The sequence below is a fragment of the Babesia microti genome, chromosome III, assembly GCF_000691945.2.
Source record: "Babesia microti strain RI chromosome III, complete genome".
Taxonomy (NCBI): domain Eukaryota; phylum Apicomplexa; class Aconoidasida; order Piroplasmida; family Babesiidae; genus Babesia; species Babesia microti.
The window spans coordinates 1,707,790-1,722,592 of record NC_027207.2 but is presented as its reverse complement, the minus strand read 5'-3'; the positions used below and the strand labels follow the sequence as shown (position 1 = coordinate 1,722,592).

Sequence of the window (14,803 nt, the reverse complement as noted above, 5' to 3'; positions counted from 1 at the left end):
TAAATATAATGGAATCCCCATTTTTGTATGTTAGAAAATTAGCGTTTAGGCTTATGTGTGAGTTCATGGGAGAGATCTTTGACATTTTCCCAAAGATATTCAGGGTTATCTTTTCCAAAATGACCATACACTCCAGTTTGGGAATAGATAGGTTTCTGAATGATTTTGCACAAATATTTAATTATTGTTCATCAAATCAAATAACACTTAATAATACCTTTAGCTGTAGTTCCTTTATAATATTTCCAACAGAAAAATCGAAATTTCTAACCGCAATTTGTTCCAGATCCAAGTCAGTAAACCCCTCGATACAGGTATTATAAGAGTCTACGTGTAAGGAGAGGGGCGATCTAATGCCAATGGAGTATGATACTTGAACCAATGCTCGCCTGCAAAATCCATTAGCTACAAGAGATTTTGCAACTTTTCTGGCATAGTAAGCTGCAGATCGATCAACTTTGGTGCCGTCTTTTCCTGAAAAACAACCACCGCCATGGGCTCCCCAACCGCCATAAGTATCAACTATCACCTTCCTCCCTGTCAATCCAGCGTCGCTGGATGGGCCACCAACTACGAAATGACCAGAAGGATTTAAGTAATACTTAGTCTTATCGTCCAAAAAATGCGGGGGAATCACTGCCTTAACCACATGAGTCATCAAATCCTCTCTTAATTTATCATTAGATACGTTTGCTGAGTGTTGTTGTGATATCAATACCGTATGCACACGTATAGGTTTAATGCTACCATAGCCTTCCTTTATATATTCAACGGTAATTTGTGTCTTGCCATCAGGACCAAGATAGGGCAACAAACCAGACAGCCTAACATCCTTTAGACGCTTGCCAAGGCCGGTAGCTAAAGAATGAGATAAAGGCATATATTCTGGTGTCTCGTCTGTAGCATAGCCGAACATTATTCCCTGATCTCCTGCGTGAACAAGTTGCACTAATAAAAATTTTGTAATAACGAATTTTCGGGATTACAAATTTGAATTTGTAATAATATCCATTGACAAATAACAATAAGTAAATGTGCACATATAACACATAGGTAATTTAATGGTGTTTAAATTCCTATGCAGCCCTAATCAATTAACCCTAACTTATTGAAAAGGGGTTGCCCTTAGAACTATAATCTTATATAAACTGTAAATAAGTAAATATTTCGACTGGTAAATTGATATATACCGACTATTATTCCCACTGATTCTTGAATATGAAATTTCACTTTGATACTTTTGTATCGTAGTGAAATTTGTATATGCGTTATTAAACAGATTTAGATTTGAATTATAAAAAAATGAAAAACAGTTTGAATGATAATAATGGATGGTTAAGCATACATGTAAAATGCCATCAAAATTTTATTTTTGACCAAGTGTTTCGAAAATGCTATTTATATGAAATAATGATGTATAACGAATAAAAAACAAATCTTATGCAATTCTGGGCCAGTTAAGGATTAGATATGTTCATTTTTGTGTCTTTATATACATGAAAACATTAATGCATGAACAAACAATGTATACATGAAGCACATATATACATTTAGCATTGAATGGAGTATAATTGAATAATTAATTACCTGCACAAGTGTTATCAGCGTCCTTCCCCAGATGAACAGCTTGTGCTATCTCATGCGATTGCTGGTCCAGATTTATTATAACATCCATCGTCTTATAATCAATACCTAGATAAACAACCGCCTACCCTTGTCTTCAGAATCATATCCTACATTCTTTACCACATTTCTGACCACCTCTTCATAGTTAACTTTTGCATTGGTGCTTATCTCACCAAAGACCATCACCATCCCCCGCTTAGTACAAACTTCACACGCAACTTTGCTTTCTGGATCCTACTTATGATGAATGATTACTTGTTCAAGACAGGCATCTAAGATGGAATCTGAAATTTGATCGCAAAGCTTATCAGGATGACCCTCATTTACGGATTCTGAAGTGAAAAGGAAGTGGCCAGGTAGTTCGACTGAGTTAAAATCGTTTTTCATTGTAAAAAAGTCTCTATATGATTTTTTCTAATTTATATAAATTATTGCGATATTCGCCTAGTGAGCGTATGCGTACGTGTATACTACCCCACCCGTGAATTCATATGAATAGACATTTACTCAGTTATATTTTTTATCGTATGACCCGCCAATATACTGTCGCATCGCATTAAGCAACTTAATTTGCTGCAACATCTGTATTAATATGTCCAAAAGCAATTCTTGCGATCAAACTAACAACAACGGTAGCAAATGGTATAAAATGATTAACACAGTTCTAACTACGAATGCAACATATGCTTTGATGATGCAAAGGAACCTGTAGTAACTAGATGTGGTCATTTATTTTGCTGGAATTGCCTTGAGATTTGGCTTGATAGGAATATGAACGAATGCCCCCTGTGTAAATCAGAAGTCACTAGGGATAATGTCATTCCTCTCTATGGCCGTGGATGCGACAGCACTGATCCAAGGTACAAATCCAATAGTCATTCAGAAAATCTACACGACCTAAGCCTAAAACTGAAAGAGCAAAGCCTAGTGGTTCGGCAAATCGCAACGCCACTCAGTCTATATTCGGAAATTCCATCTCATTCTGGGCCTTCCCCTTCAGTTTTGGTGTTACTTTCAGATCTTCTGACTTTAGATTCCCTATTGGCAATTTGTTCGGGTCGACCTTCGGCTCCGGTTTCCCCCTGGGATTTGGCAATCAGATGTTCTCACAAAATCCTCAAGATGCGGGTATGTTGCTTACATTTGTTATTAAAGTACAATTTATGTGACAAATGTGGCAGTTTAATATCACAATCATTAATGTAGAAACGGACCAGCGCCGTGCTATGTCCACCTTTCTGCTCACAGTCGGCTTGTTCATAATGTTCTCGCTAATCATGTACTAGCATTCATTTCAGAGTTGTAAAAGCTAATTGTACGGAAATTGTATAATAAATATATTTAAAACTAGTATTAACAGTTATTGATTTTGTATATGTGTATTTACTATGACGATGTTGCATGCCGCTCCATGAGTAATGGCAAGTACAGCTAAACCGTCTTTAAAGTATGTAGAAACCTGTCTAATTCTGTCTGTTAGATTAATTTCTGAAGATTTTCCACACGCAATCAATAGTAACTATGTAATATGCAGTGCTATTGAAGATTAACGATATGCCCGTGTTTTGTTGGGTTGCGCAGTAATAATGGTTACTACCAATCAGGTAGCGAAAATGATGAACCTTTTCAATATGTATTCGGTAATTGAATATTTATGCAGAAAGGATCCGACACAATGTCTACGGTCCATGTGGGCGATCTGATCAGGGAGATGGTTACGCAATATTTAACTTAGGGACTCGCACCTTCCAACAAGGAAATAAGCAAGTTTAAGGACAAAACTGGAGAAAAATGCACAATTGATGATATTAAGGAGTTCTGCAACGAAGTAGAGCATCCCGAAGATACAAAGGAAAACCTCATTGAGTTATTCAAATTCTTCGATCCAAATGTAAATAATTTTTGATTTAGAATACTGGGAATATCAAAAAGAAGATATTGGTTAAAATACTTTCATCAGTTGGTGAACCGCTAAGTCCTGCTGAGAATGGAGATTTTTTGCAAAATTATTGTGATAATAGCGAAGATGTCGACTATTCCAAGGTGCTGGATAAGCTATTGGGCTAACTAGGAGGCAAATTAACTAATTGCGCTAACCCCGCCAATTCTATTAATTTGCTGCATTTTGACTATCATATTCTGAATATTTAACAAATCCATTATACCCCCGTGTTTGGGTGGTTCAGCGTTTGCAAAAAAATTGAGTTGATGCTATGTTAATGAATCTCGACCACGATGATTCATAATTTGTGAGTTGACCACAACACATTTTAATTGTCAGCCAGTGTAACAATACAACTAGCATGGTTTATATGAATACTATTATTTAGACGTTAGCATATTGTTCCTTTGTAATCTTTGCCATTTCCTCCAGGGCCTTATTCTCCTTTGCATCTTTTTCGATAATTTCCTTTAGCAACTTATCTCCGTCGGATAGCCCCTTGGGTTTCTTAGTCTTCTTTTTAATCTTAGTTGAACTGCCTTTCCCATTATCAGTTATAGCACTATCTGAGTTGCTCTTATCTTTAATATCATTTTCTTTCGGTTGTATTTGTAGCTCTCCTTCCTCCTTTTCCTTATTCTCTTTTTCAATTCTTTGGGCCTCCTTTAATGTGCTAATTATTTCATCGGTTATCTTCTGCAGGTCTTCCCTTTCTTTGCGTATCGTCTCGTTCATATCAGAATTCAATAATTTATTCTGGGTAATGCTTGTATGTCCATCAGTTGAAGGTTTGCTAGATCTCAATAATTTTTGTGCTTCATTCACCATCTTTTCAATTTTAACTCTTTCTTGCTGCACATTTACCCAATCTTTTCCTGGTTTGATGATTTGGTTTATCTCTGAAACCATTTTTCGAATACTTTCGCTGTTTTCCGTTTCAGCTTTAAATTTTTCCAGTTGATCTGTTTCTTCTAATGATCTTTTAATGTCTTCTACATCCTTCATAGGATCAGATGTTTTATCACCCCTAGGTTCTTTAGCAATGTTTTTATCAGTATGGCTAATAGTGTGCGTGGATGGTGGTTTATATTTAGAAGTATCTTCACTGGGTTGTTTTTCAATTAATGGTCGTTCTACTATAGTGCCCTAAATAATTGTATTATATACATGAGTATCACTATATACGTCTTTACCAATTTCAGTTTTCTTTTGTTCCTTTAGCTCCTGCTTTTCAACCTTCCTTGCAGCTGGAGATTCCTTATTGGCTAGTTCATTTCTTGATACAGATTCCTGAGAAGATTCTGGAGCAGATTCCTTTGCCTAAAATTAGTTTAATACAAATATAATACAAAAATTAGGGTCAAATGTCTAATTTAAATTTTATTGGAATGTTTCAGTGCGTTTAAAGTTCAGTAGTGAAGAGTTGACACTGCATTCCACTGCATTCTACTGCATTTTAATATAACATTCAGTATTTCGTGTCATTCAAAAAGCTATATGTTTTGAGTGTAATTTACATGCTGTTTATTATTTTACAGTGACAAATTGTTAAGTCATAACATAGCAATATCTAGAGGTGTTATTTCATTAGTAAGGCTGGTAATGCTCATATCACATAGTAATGGTTAAAATACTGTCTGTATGGATTTGGTAGTGACAGAGGGCTTGTTATCAACGATAGAGATCTTTCCAAATATATTGCCTAAGCTATCCTTCACCTTATCAAATACTTCCCCATCGAATTGCAGTGAATGTTTATCCTTGTACTCAATAATCAATCCCTTGAACAAATTCTTAAACAATTCACCCACAGATTGTGATTCCAATATTTGGGAAAAATCAATTTTGAAGACAGTTTCCAAGTTCTTAATATCTCTCTTAACCTCTTTGTCATTGAGAAGGGGTTCTAGGTCTATGCCAAACTTCTCTTTAAATACTTGAAGAATTTTTTTCCTAGTATTCTTGTCCAACTTTGTATCTGGGGTTATACCCAATTCAGCCAAAATATTACTGACATTTTCCTCCGAGGTTTTTTTAACCTCGGTGCTTATACTATTAGAATATTTGGTTATGATGTTTTTGACTTCAGGTTTAAGGAAAAATTCTGCCTCATCTATATCATTCTCTTTGGCATATAATTTGAGTGCCAATTTTAATTCATCCATACTTTTTATTTTGTCAAAGTCAACGGATAAATCCTTTTCCAAGTTCTAAGTAACGATTTGAACATGATATTGTTATTTTTAACTGCGATAATTATACAAATCAGATGTAAAAACAATATTTATTGTGATTTACAATGTATTATGTATATTATAGAATTTGAATTGTTTAAATGTGTAATTTATGATGTAATTTGTAAAGGTCAAAGTATTTAATGCGCAATGGTTAGTGTGGTGTGTTAGTTACGCCTATGTTTGTGTGGCGTATGCGGTGTAGTGATGTTTGTTGACTTACCAGCTTATCCTTGATGATATGGTCCCTGCCAAGTCTGGTTGGAGTATGATCTTTCTTGGGATCCCGGTGCAATGAATGTACATTCAGACCAATCCATGTGCCAACACAGGCCAGGATGATTAACAATAACACAGTTATGATACATGTCGTTTTTTTCATTGTACAGTTGTTAGCATTCTAATGTTTATTAAATTTTACTAGAAATTGATAAAATATACTAATTCAAGTTGAGTACCCCTTTACCTTATATACGTACTGTACGTAGGTACGTCACGCCGACCCAACCTATTATTCCTAGATAATACAAGACGATTCAGCGGAATTTATCCAGTGGCCCGTGTGAGTCAATATATGCATAAAATCCGAGTCCTTTAAAATATTTAGTCGGATTGTTTGCTTTATTATGCAGTTCTGTCTCTTAAACAGATAGTCCATGGCAGCCTTATCTTGGCTGTGGTTTGAACCCTCAGTAGTGACACGATTAGGAGTGTTGTTAGCTATATCTGATGGCTTAAATTCGCCTTCATATTTTGCTGTGACATATTTATCGGGACTTGCATTGTCACATTTGCCACAGTCACCATCCCCAATGATTTTCTCAAAGTCATCGGGTGGCCCCAGTACATTATTTATGTAATTAATTTGCTCCTTTAGAATATTGTTAGACTCCCTATTGTGTTTTTTATTGGAATTATTGAACAAAGGCCTTCGGTAAGTCTTATTACTAGTGCCCTTCTTACACCGCTTGCAGTCAATACTAGTCTCGCACTTACAAGTCGCATCGGCATTTATGGATTGGCCCAGGTCGCTGAACGCTTCAAATTCGCTGGGACCAACTAGGCGGATCAGTCGATCATTTAATCCCTCTAATTCGCGATTATACGTTCCCAGCTTCTGGTATAAGTAGTTCTCGAGCAGTATGTATTCTAGGATTATCCAGCGGAAGGCGTCAGCACGACCCTGGTCAAACATTTGACGCACATCCTACGTAAATGTAAAAATACAACGATTTGTGGAGGAATTCGTAAAATTTTTCCCGTGAATCTATCGCTTTTTCGAAATTCAAACATAACGCATATACGCAGATTTACATAATTTTGATACAAAATTAGGTCATTTGGAGAGTAAAAAACTTAAAATTTTGAAAAGTGGAAAATATTTGGATAGTTACAAAACGCTAGTATTAAAATATGTAATAGCAAATTCAAACTTTAATAAACCTCACGTATTTCAAATACTCACCTCAAGAGAACTGCCCTTTAAAGCGAAATTGTAGATTTGTGAAGGTGACATTTCATGAGACAACATTGTACAAGAATTGGTGTAGTAATAGCTCAATTTATTAGGTGGGAACACAAAACAAAGAAAACTTGATATACACTTGATAATCATCCTCAATTTCTTAATTTTCCGTCTCAAATTGCTAGCGACCGTGGCGATCGATTCCGATTTACTCAGAGTATCAATTTTGCTATACTGCTCATCCACTGATTCATATGGATTGGACACTTGGCAATCAATGCTTTCGATTTGTCCAGCGTATGCATCAAAGCCCTTGTAATATTCATTCTCAACGTGTGAATCATTATCCTCAGAGACAGAGACGGAGGTAAATTGGGCCTGAGAAGGGTCAGTTTCAGACAATGATAACTCTTCCATAATTTTAGTCCCATTTAATCGCTCTATTTCAAGTGATAGCCACTCTTCTAGGCCGAATCTTGCTACAAACTGCCTAATTGCATCACTAGTGAGTGGATTGCCTGCAATCTTATTCCTAAAGTCCATAAAGACGTTATATGACAAATTGAGTTTGATTACCATTTGTGAGTCCTGTAACACTTGTTTGAACAGCCTAATTTGCCCGCGTGACATATGCTTAGTCAAAACGATCAGATCATGCGTCTGTAACTCGATATCCCTCTCCATATCCAAATCGTCGCATCTATCAGAAATGCGTTTGTATAACATATGTGCTTCTTGTACAAAGGCCTTCCATTCGTCATAATCGGAACGCAAATTATATTTTATGCACAGAAATCTTTTCTGCAGAGACTTTAGCTTCAGATATTGCTCAATGAGGCTGTCTAGTCCTGCCAAATGAGGCGAAACACAATCGTTGAGACCCGTGATGATTCCAAATTTTAGGGCATGGAATGAAGATATCTGAATAAATTTCATTAATTTTGGAGGGAGGGATGGATTTTATGAGAAAATTAGCGATGAATACAATTTAAAGAGTTGGTATACTTATTTTTAATTAAAATACATCCGTTCATATAACAAATATGGCTGATATATTACATTGACAAATAAACACGTCTAATAATCATTTAATACGATGTGCAAGAGCGTTTGTCTCATTTATAGATTCAAAGAATGAAATTCATTTCAGGAGTTACAACAGCAACCAATAAACGTATGTATAACCAATATTTGTGAAACTAAAGGTTAGTTATTAAATTTATTACATAACAAGGTTAATACACAATTTTTTAATGTGTAAAAATGATAATCAATATGCGATGGACTGTACATTGCATATTCTTAGCTTACCACAATATCACGCTTTGATCCCGTAGGAGGTGAACCAAAACATCGTCTGGAGCTAAACAGACCGTCAATACAATTAGCTCCCCTAAACTTGACGGTCGGAGATTTCCCAGAATACATTGGTATGTTAGAACTCGCAACTATACACTGGATAAGATCCTGTTTATCATAGTATTCACTAGTGTACATAGCTTTGGGAATCGGGGTCATTAATGTACAGCAACAAGTAATGGATCCAATTCGATTGTTTAGAAACTCCGGGCTATCAGAAGGCATTGTAGCACTTAAAATCTGATATAGTGCCTGATTGAGGCGATGTTTAATGCCATGGAGGCGCAAATTTTCAATAATGCCCTCTGTTATATTCATCATTTGGTAGAAGTTTGCACCCATACCAGCAGATACAGCAGCTATGGCTCCCGCTGAGGATCCAGCCAGGGGCGTAGTAATGTTAACAACATTGTGTTCGGAGAATAATGACAAAACGCCCAGGTGGTAAGGGATGAAGAATCCACCTGGGCACATGGAAATACCGATAAAGGCATCGGAGTAGGGCATTGTCATGCTTTTAGGGTGGTCATTTGAATCCGTCATCTCGGTTACAAGAGACCAAATGGAATCTGGATCCTCGTGGTTCAAATTATCGTTCTCAACTGTTTGAAGTTCTTTCTCGTTTATCTTTGATTTCTTCCTGTATCTTTCAGCGGATAACAATGCTCTAGCTAAGAATGAAGTTTCAGATTTACTGATTGATTCCTGAAACAAGTAAAAGTAGGAAGGATCATTAGCCGTAAACAAATGTTTGCGTATAGAGGGGTGTACAAATTGGATTGAAAAGTCGCAGCCCAGTTCATCAACAGACAAGGGCCCATCAGTATTCCCAAAAGGATAGTAGACATTGGACACTAGAGAATTGGTTATTTCCTCATTGTCAATAATTGCATTTATATTATTGGGTGTTCTAGTCATCAAATACCAACGATGTAAATTATCGATAGACATGGCATAGCAAGGTTTTATTATCCTACTCGGTTTGTAGTACCCATTGCCAATGTAAACTAGGGGGGGAGGGGCTACAGAGCCCTCTCTTTTGGCGTTAATTAATTGTTTTGAAACGTTGGGCAGGGATTCAAATATGTCTTTGCCCAGTAGCGAAAATGAGTGGATCAAGTGATTATTAACAATACCCGCTAGTGATTGAGCTAGAGATTTGTCTTTTGAATCCTGTACCTCTTTATCACTTTCTGTGACACTAACCCAACTCGAGTCATCCATAGTAGAATCGTAACTTTGATTCGAAGTATTTAATGCGGTATTTAACCCTAACAAATTGAGGCTGTTAATAGTGTTATTGTAAACACTAGTGGTGGATTTTGAGTCTAGCAGATTGATTATTTTACCTATGTAATGTTTGCCAAGTTTTGATGTATCGTACTTTAATGTGCCTGGTAAACGCGCTAAATTTAACCTATCGTCAAATGTCAAGCAAGCAAGTTTCCTTCCATATCGATTTTTAATCTTTATTATACTTTTACGGAACGGATTGAGCCTGATACCATTTCGCACGACTATTTTTACCAATGATTTACGGCGATGACTGGCAAAAGGGGTACCTTTGAACCAAGTGGCGAAAATAACCCTTTCCAGTTCATCTTCATTCAAGCTGGGTAAGTGATTTCTCAATCCATTGTCCTCTTGGGATGTTAGTTCTTGGTTCATAAATTACTTTGGCCCCACTCGTATACTACTCTGTCAGTGTGTGTGGCACATCACCTAACTGTATTAATGGATTTCTCCATCAAATAGTTCACAAAGTCCACGAATTCAATTTCTTTCATAATATACTGGCCACACTCATTGCTCCCAAGAAAATAACTGTGCAAATGTACGAAACCACATTGCCAGAAAGTGTCCATCATGTTGGTTTGGGGGATAGTAATTCCAACGTTCCTAATTATTCTAACATAATTAATGAAAATATAATTGCCATAAAACTTGACCTCAAGTTTGCCAAGAACAATGTTAGACGCTCACTAATCCAGATTGAAAACATAGATGCCCAAGTGGTCTCCAAACCTATAATTGAATCAATACGTTCAACGCTGCAAAACATTTTCGACACTGTAATATCAACAGAAAAACTCTTCGCAACGTAAGCTTTCTTCATTAATCAAGATGGAACAAAGATGCATTAAAATCTTCCGACCGGACCCAACTGGAGGGATTGGAGTCTGAATTCAAGAAATTGGTAAGGAATAGTACTATTTAGGTTGAAGAAGTTCAAGTGGTGTCTACATGTGTAAAAAAAGCTGCCCATAATGTTACATTGGCAAAATCGCAAAGTCTGAAATCATCAATTACAGCAACTAACACTCTAACAAATACTTTAGGTTATAGTATAAGTTCTTTAAGCACTGTAAATTTGGAAATAGGCGGTAACAATTCCTTCGGTTCCGAAATTGATTTACACGATAATATGGATTTATTCCAATATGACTGCTTCCAAAACGAAGAATGCCCACTATTAGAGGTATCACAGCTAGTGCATATAGGATTCAATTATCAATGAGCGAAACTCCGGTATTAAACGCATAAATGGACAAGTTTCGAGGGTATTAATGCTTATTTATGTAGATAAATCAGATGTTCAACAGTTTAAGTAGTATTATTGCGCACCAGGGTGAGGATATTGATTTGATCCACAATACGGTGAGGGTTGCTAAAGACGATTCTCTGGAGACTTTAGATGAGATAGAATGGGTGAGGAAGTTAAAGAGGAAGAGGACAAAGTTAGTTGTTGAATATTTAGGCGACTGTTGATTTTATTTGCCGTAGTATTTGTAATATGTTTCTCAATCATCAAGTATCACTGATATCGATGCATTTTTTGCGTTTGTATATTAATCGGATTCTAATTTATATGACAATATTAATGAAACGAAATATAACATATATTAATTTTAACCGCTATTTGAACATGCCTAGTTAATTTTCTAGTATTGATCGCTAGTGCTTTTATATTGGGTTTGATTATGTTATTGCAAAGTTATAAGTGTATTTTGGACAATATATGATTATTAATAAATTTACAATTACACCGTATTTATCAGCAGTGCATCGAATTGTGGTGTATATTTTGGATAATTACGATCAATTATGAATACTGACTGTAATATTTGATTTCAATGCGATTAATAAATAATTGCAGTGTATAAGTGAGGCGAAATAATGCTATATTTATCAAATATATATTAAATATAAAATATTATTAAATAATAAACGATTATACATTATTACGATAAAAATTTCAGTTGTATATAATCGTTCATTAAATTATAGGCATGGCTAAAACCTATGTACGAAGTATACAATACAGTTAAACTCACCAGGCAGAGTCAATTAAAATAATTTGTCTGATCTATATAATCATCATATGAACTCCAACGCTCTTACTGAACGGTGATCATCTACATATGGAACAGTGTTACAAATAATCACTAGATAATAACATAACACACTTTTAACACTAATACTTGTGTTATGTATAATTATGTATTAATGATTTCTAGTAGAGTTTAAAATCACATAAAATCCATATATTACCCATTAAAACTAAAAATTATTGCGATAGCTACTGAATACACATGTTTTGTATAAGATTCCTCAACAGGATATAATAACTGTAAATGATTATATCCACTGATGGAAATCACCCACAAAATAACGCCAAACAATGGATTTACCAGTTATTTAAGCACGAATATAATGTATACTATGCCAATTACTAACATGCTGGTAATTAATACGTGTAATATTCACCTATCTTAAATACTACAAAAAAACATAATATATAAGTAACATGTGCATATAATATAATTAAGGTCGCTTATATCACAATATATATAAATTAATATATAATACTGTATATGAAATGTTATCACCCAGAAATTACAGAATGAGGAAACTAATAGTTGTGACATGTAGGAGAATTAAGTGAATAGCTGTGAATAAATTTACATAGGTAATTTGCGATCTCTGTATGTTACATTCCTTTAGAGTAATAATTCGTTGGCTTAAAGTCATTAAATATGCACTATTCTAGATCCTTGTGTCATGTAAGTAGTGAATATAAAGCATTGTAGTTTAATCGTTTAACCAATCCCTTGCCATGACGTTCCAAAGCCATTTTAACTGACTCAGCTGCATTCGAGGCCTCTGGATACTGTATCTTCCTCTTGACATATTTCCGCTTATGCTCTGTAGAGGCACGCTTTTGTCTCTCTTGCAACCTACGCCATACATGTGGCATTACATCTCTGGTCATCTCATCCCAGATAGTGGCCTTACACTCCCTCTCCTTATCAGTTAGTATCATTTGGGAGATTACTAGCTCATCTTCTTCATCAGGTTCACTGATGGTCTCGTCGGTTTCACATTCGCTATTTGGTTCTGAAGATTCTATGTAAATTTCGTTAAGTGTAGTGTTTTTACAGAAATGAAAGTTTTTGAAAAACCTAAACAATTCCGATCATGCTATTACATTTTCACATAGTATACATATATATAAAACATAGGAACAAATGATATGTTCTATACCAGTGGATAAATCAACTGCTCAAGAACTGTGGAAAATAGAATATTGTCTTTTACTCACCTATATAAGAGTTAAAATTGTCCAACATAGTTTCAATGGCCCTTTGCTTTTCTTGATGCCGTAGCAACGTTTCTTTAACACTATCTATCATCTCTTGTGGCACTATCGGGGGCTCATACATGGTTTCACAAGTGGAATCTGATTCCATCGACCCACCGGGGCTGCTCTTCATGGGTTCGCTGCAAATCAAAGATTCCGCTACCAAAGAATTTTCCAAAGTATCCCCAAGTACATCATTGCTATTATCCATCGAATCATCCACAGAAAACAACGTGTCCAACTCGCATATTTTATCACCATCACCATTGACTGAACCACCGTCTATTGATCCATTAATGACACTGGAATTAGCAATGGAGGGAGTGCTGGCGTTCACCACTGAAAAGTCTTTGACAGAAATGCTGCGAATATCAGTTAATCCTGATTCAGATCGCCCACAGTCTGTATGTGCAGAATCGAGGTCCGTTACGACTAGATTAGGGGCTGAGCTTCTTAGGCATGGGGGCAAGGATAGCTGCGGTAATTCGGTGAGATCAAGGCGTTCAAAATCTCCCCTAGTTAATCTGGCTGTAGCAGTCAATTTAAATTCTGACAATCTCTTAATAATTGTATAATTTGATATTCTAACAACATTAGCCACTGCTGATTCAGAAAGTGGAACTCCATGATATCTAGAAGCTACAACCAATGCAGCACCGCAAAGGCCAGTAGGCCTCCTACCGGTACAGAGCCAATCCCTGTCCATTGCCTGAATCAATCTTATCCCCGTTGCAGTTATCTGTCTAATTTTATCTTTGATTTTTAGCTGGCTAGCGAATCGCTCGAAGAAGATAGATGGATCGACGTTTGGAACTGAGATATGAAGCAAACGCACTAATTTCATAAAAATCTGTCCAAGTATTTTGACTGGTGTTTGTAATACATCTGAGAAGTCAATTAACAGATGTGGTGTCTTTTCCCTCCGGCAAATAATGTAAAGACAACATGCAGCTACATGAAGATTGTTTCGGCCGATTGTAAAACTACGTTGAACTGCCAGCAAATAAATGCGTTGCGCAGCCTCTACATGCTGGGTTGATAGGTGAAGGTATCCAGCTATGCGTTGTATATTGCTGTAACCCCTTTGAATAATTTGACCCCTGCTCTGCTTGGAGCCAAAAGCCAAAGTTACATGCCTGCATCCAACAGTGGGTAAAAACTGTCCAACAATTGCCGAACCTCCGGAAGGGGTCTCAGAGTATTGCAGAAGTTCAACCATTCCACGTTCCTCGAGGACGGCGCCACAGTTGATGCACAAAGTCTCACCCTGTTCATCGCAATACTCGATCCTTTCAAACGCACAATACTTACAGTTGGAGCTTTTGACGACCATCCTTTCCCTTTAATTTTAGTATGAAGGAATCTGTTGTGGGGGCAGCAGCTGTCTACCATTGTAACTGGTATGCGTTTAGGTGCCATAAAAATTCAGAATTTGCACACTTTATTCTAAAATTTACCCAGAAACAACTTTCCCTACTGCAAAATACATAAATCCCCACTATTTTTTATACCATAGTTAACAATAGCTATTGTTG

At 36.2% G+C, this 14,803-nt stretch overlaps 7 protein-coding genes across 7 annotated transcripts; 3 read left to right on the top strand and 4 right to left on the bottom strand.

Annotated features, from left to right (window-relative positions):
* On the bottom strand, positions 39-2,013 carry BMR1_03g04775 (S-adenosylmethionine synthetase; the record flags this gene model as incomplete). The annotated part of the gene is made up of 5 exons (XM_012794109.1): positions 39-155; positions 218-930; positions 1,588-1,692; positions 1,713-1,860; positions 1,882-2,013. 5 exons carry the CDS (start codon positions 2,011-2,013, stop codon positions 39-41), a joined length of 1,215 nt encoding a protein of 404 aa, XP_012649563.1.
* Positions 2,219-2,912, top strand: BMR1_03g04770 (E3 ubiquitin-protein ligase RNF5; the record flags this gene model as incomplete). Its single annotated transcript, XM_021482309.1, has 4 exons — positions 2,219-2,268; positions 2,289-2,486; positions 2,510-2,754; positions 2,833-2,912. 4 exons carry the CDS (start codon positions 2,219-2,221, stop codon positions 2,910-2,912), a joined length of 573 nt encoding a protein of 190 aa, XP_021338842.1.
* BMR1_03g04765 (myosin light chain, putative) lies at positions 3,213-3,693 on the top strand (the record flags this gene model as incomplete). The annotated part of the gene is made up of 4 exons (XM_021482308.1): positions 3,213-3,266; positions 3,287-3,340; positions 3,362-3,517; positions 3,538-3,693. The coding sequence occupies 4 exons, from the start codon at positions 3,213-3,215 to the stop codon at positions 3,691-3,693; spliced, it is 420 nt and encodes a 139-aa protein (XP_021338841.1).
* Positions 3,953-6,184, bottom strand: BMR1_03g04760 (hypothetical protein; the record flags this gene model as incomplete). Its single annotated transcript, XM_012794106.1, has 4 exons — positions 3,953-4,714; positions 4,736-4,888; positions 5,203-5,778; positions 6,026-6,184. The coding sequence occupies 4 exons, from the start codon at positions 6,182-6,184 to the stop codon at positions 3,953-3,955; spliced, it is 1,650 nt and encodes a 549-aa protein (XP_012649560.1).
* BMR1_03g04755 (conserved Plasmodium protein, unknown function) lies at positions 6,320-10,294 on the bottom strand (the record flags this gene model as incomplete). Its single annotated transcript, XM_012794105.1, has 3 exons — positions 6,320-7,009; positions 7,268-8,188; positions 8,579-10,294. The coding sequence occupies 3 exons, from the start codon at positions 10,292-10,294 to the stop codon at positions 6,320-6,322; spliced, it is 3,327 nt and encodes a 1,108-aa protein (XP_012649559.1).
* Positions 10,459-11,448, top strand: BMR1_03g04750 (syntaxin, Qa-SNARE family (SYN2); the record flags this gene model as incomplete). The annotated part of the gene is made up of 7 exons (XM_021482306.1): positions 10,459-10,596; positions 10,618-10,727; positions 10,751-10,823; positions 10,845-11,105; positions 11,128-11,187; positions 11,210-11,364; positions 11,385-11,448. 7 exons carry the CDS (start codon positions 10,459-10,461, stop codon positions 11,446-11,448), a joined length of 861 nt encoding a protein of 286 aa, XP_021338840.1.
* On the bottom strand, positions 12,687-14,601 carry BMR1_03g04745 (Transcription factor IIIB 90 kDa subunit; the record flags this gene model as incomplete). The annotated part of the gene is made up of 2 exons (XM_021482305.1): positions 12,687-13,037; positions 13,234-14,601. 2 exons carry the CDS (start codon positions 14,599-14,601, stop codon positions 12,687-12,689), a joined length of 1,719 nt encoding a protein of 572 aa, XP_021338839.1.
* Positions 14,602-14,803: the final 202 nt, after the last annotated feature.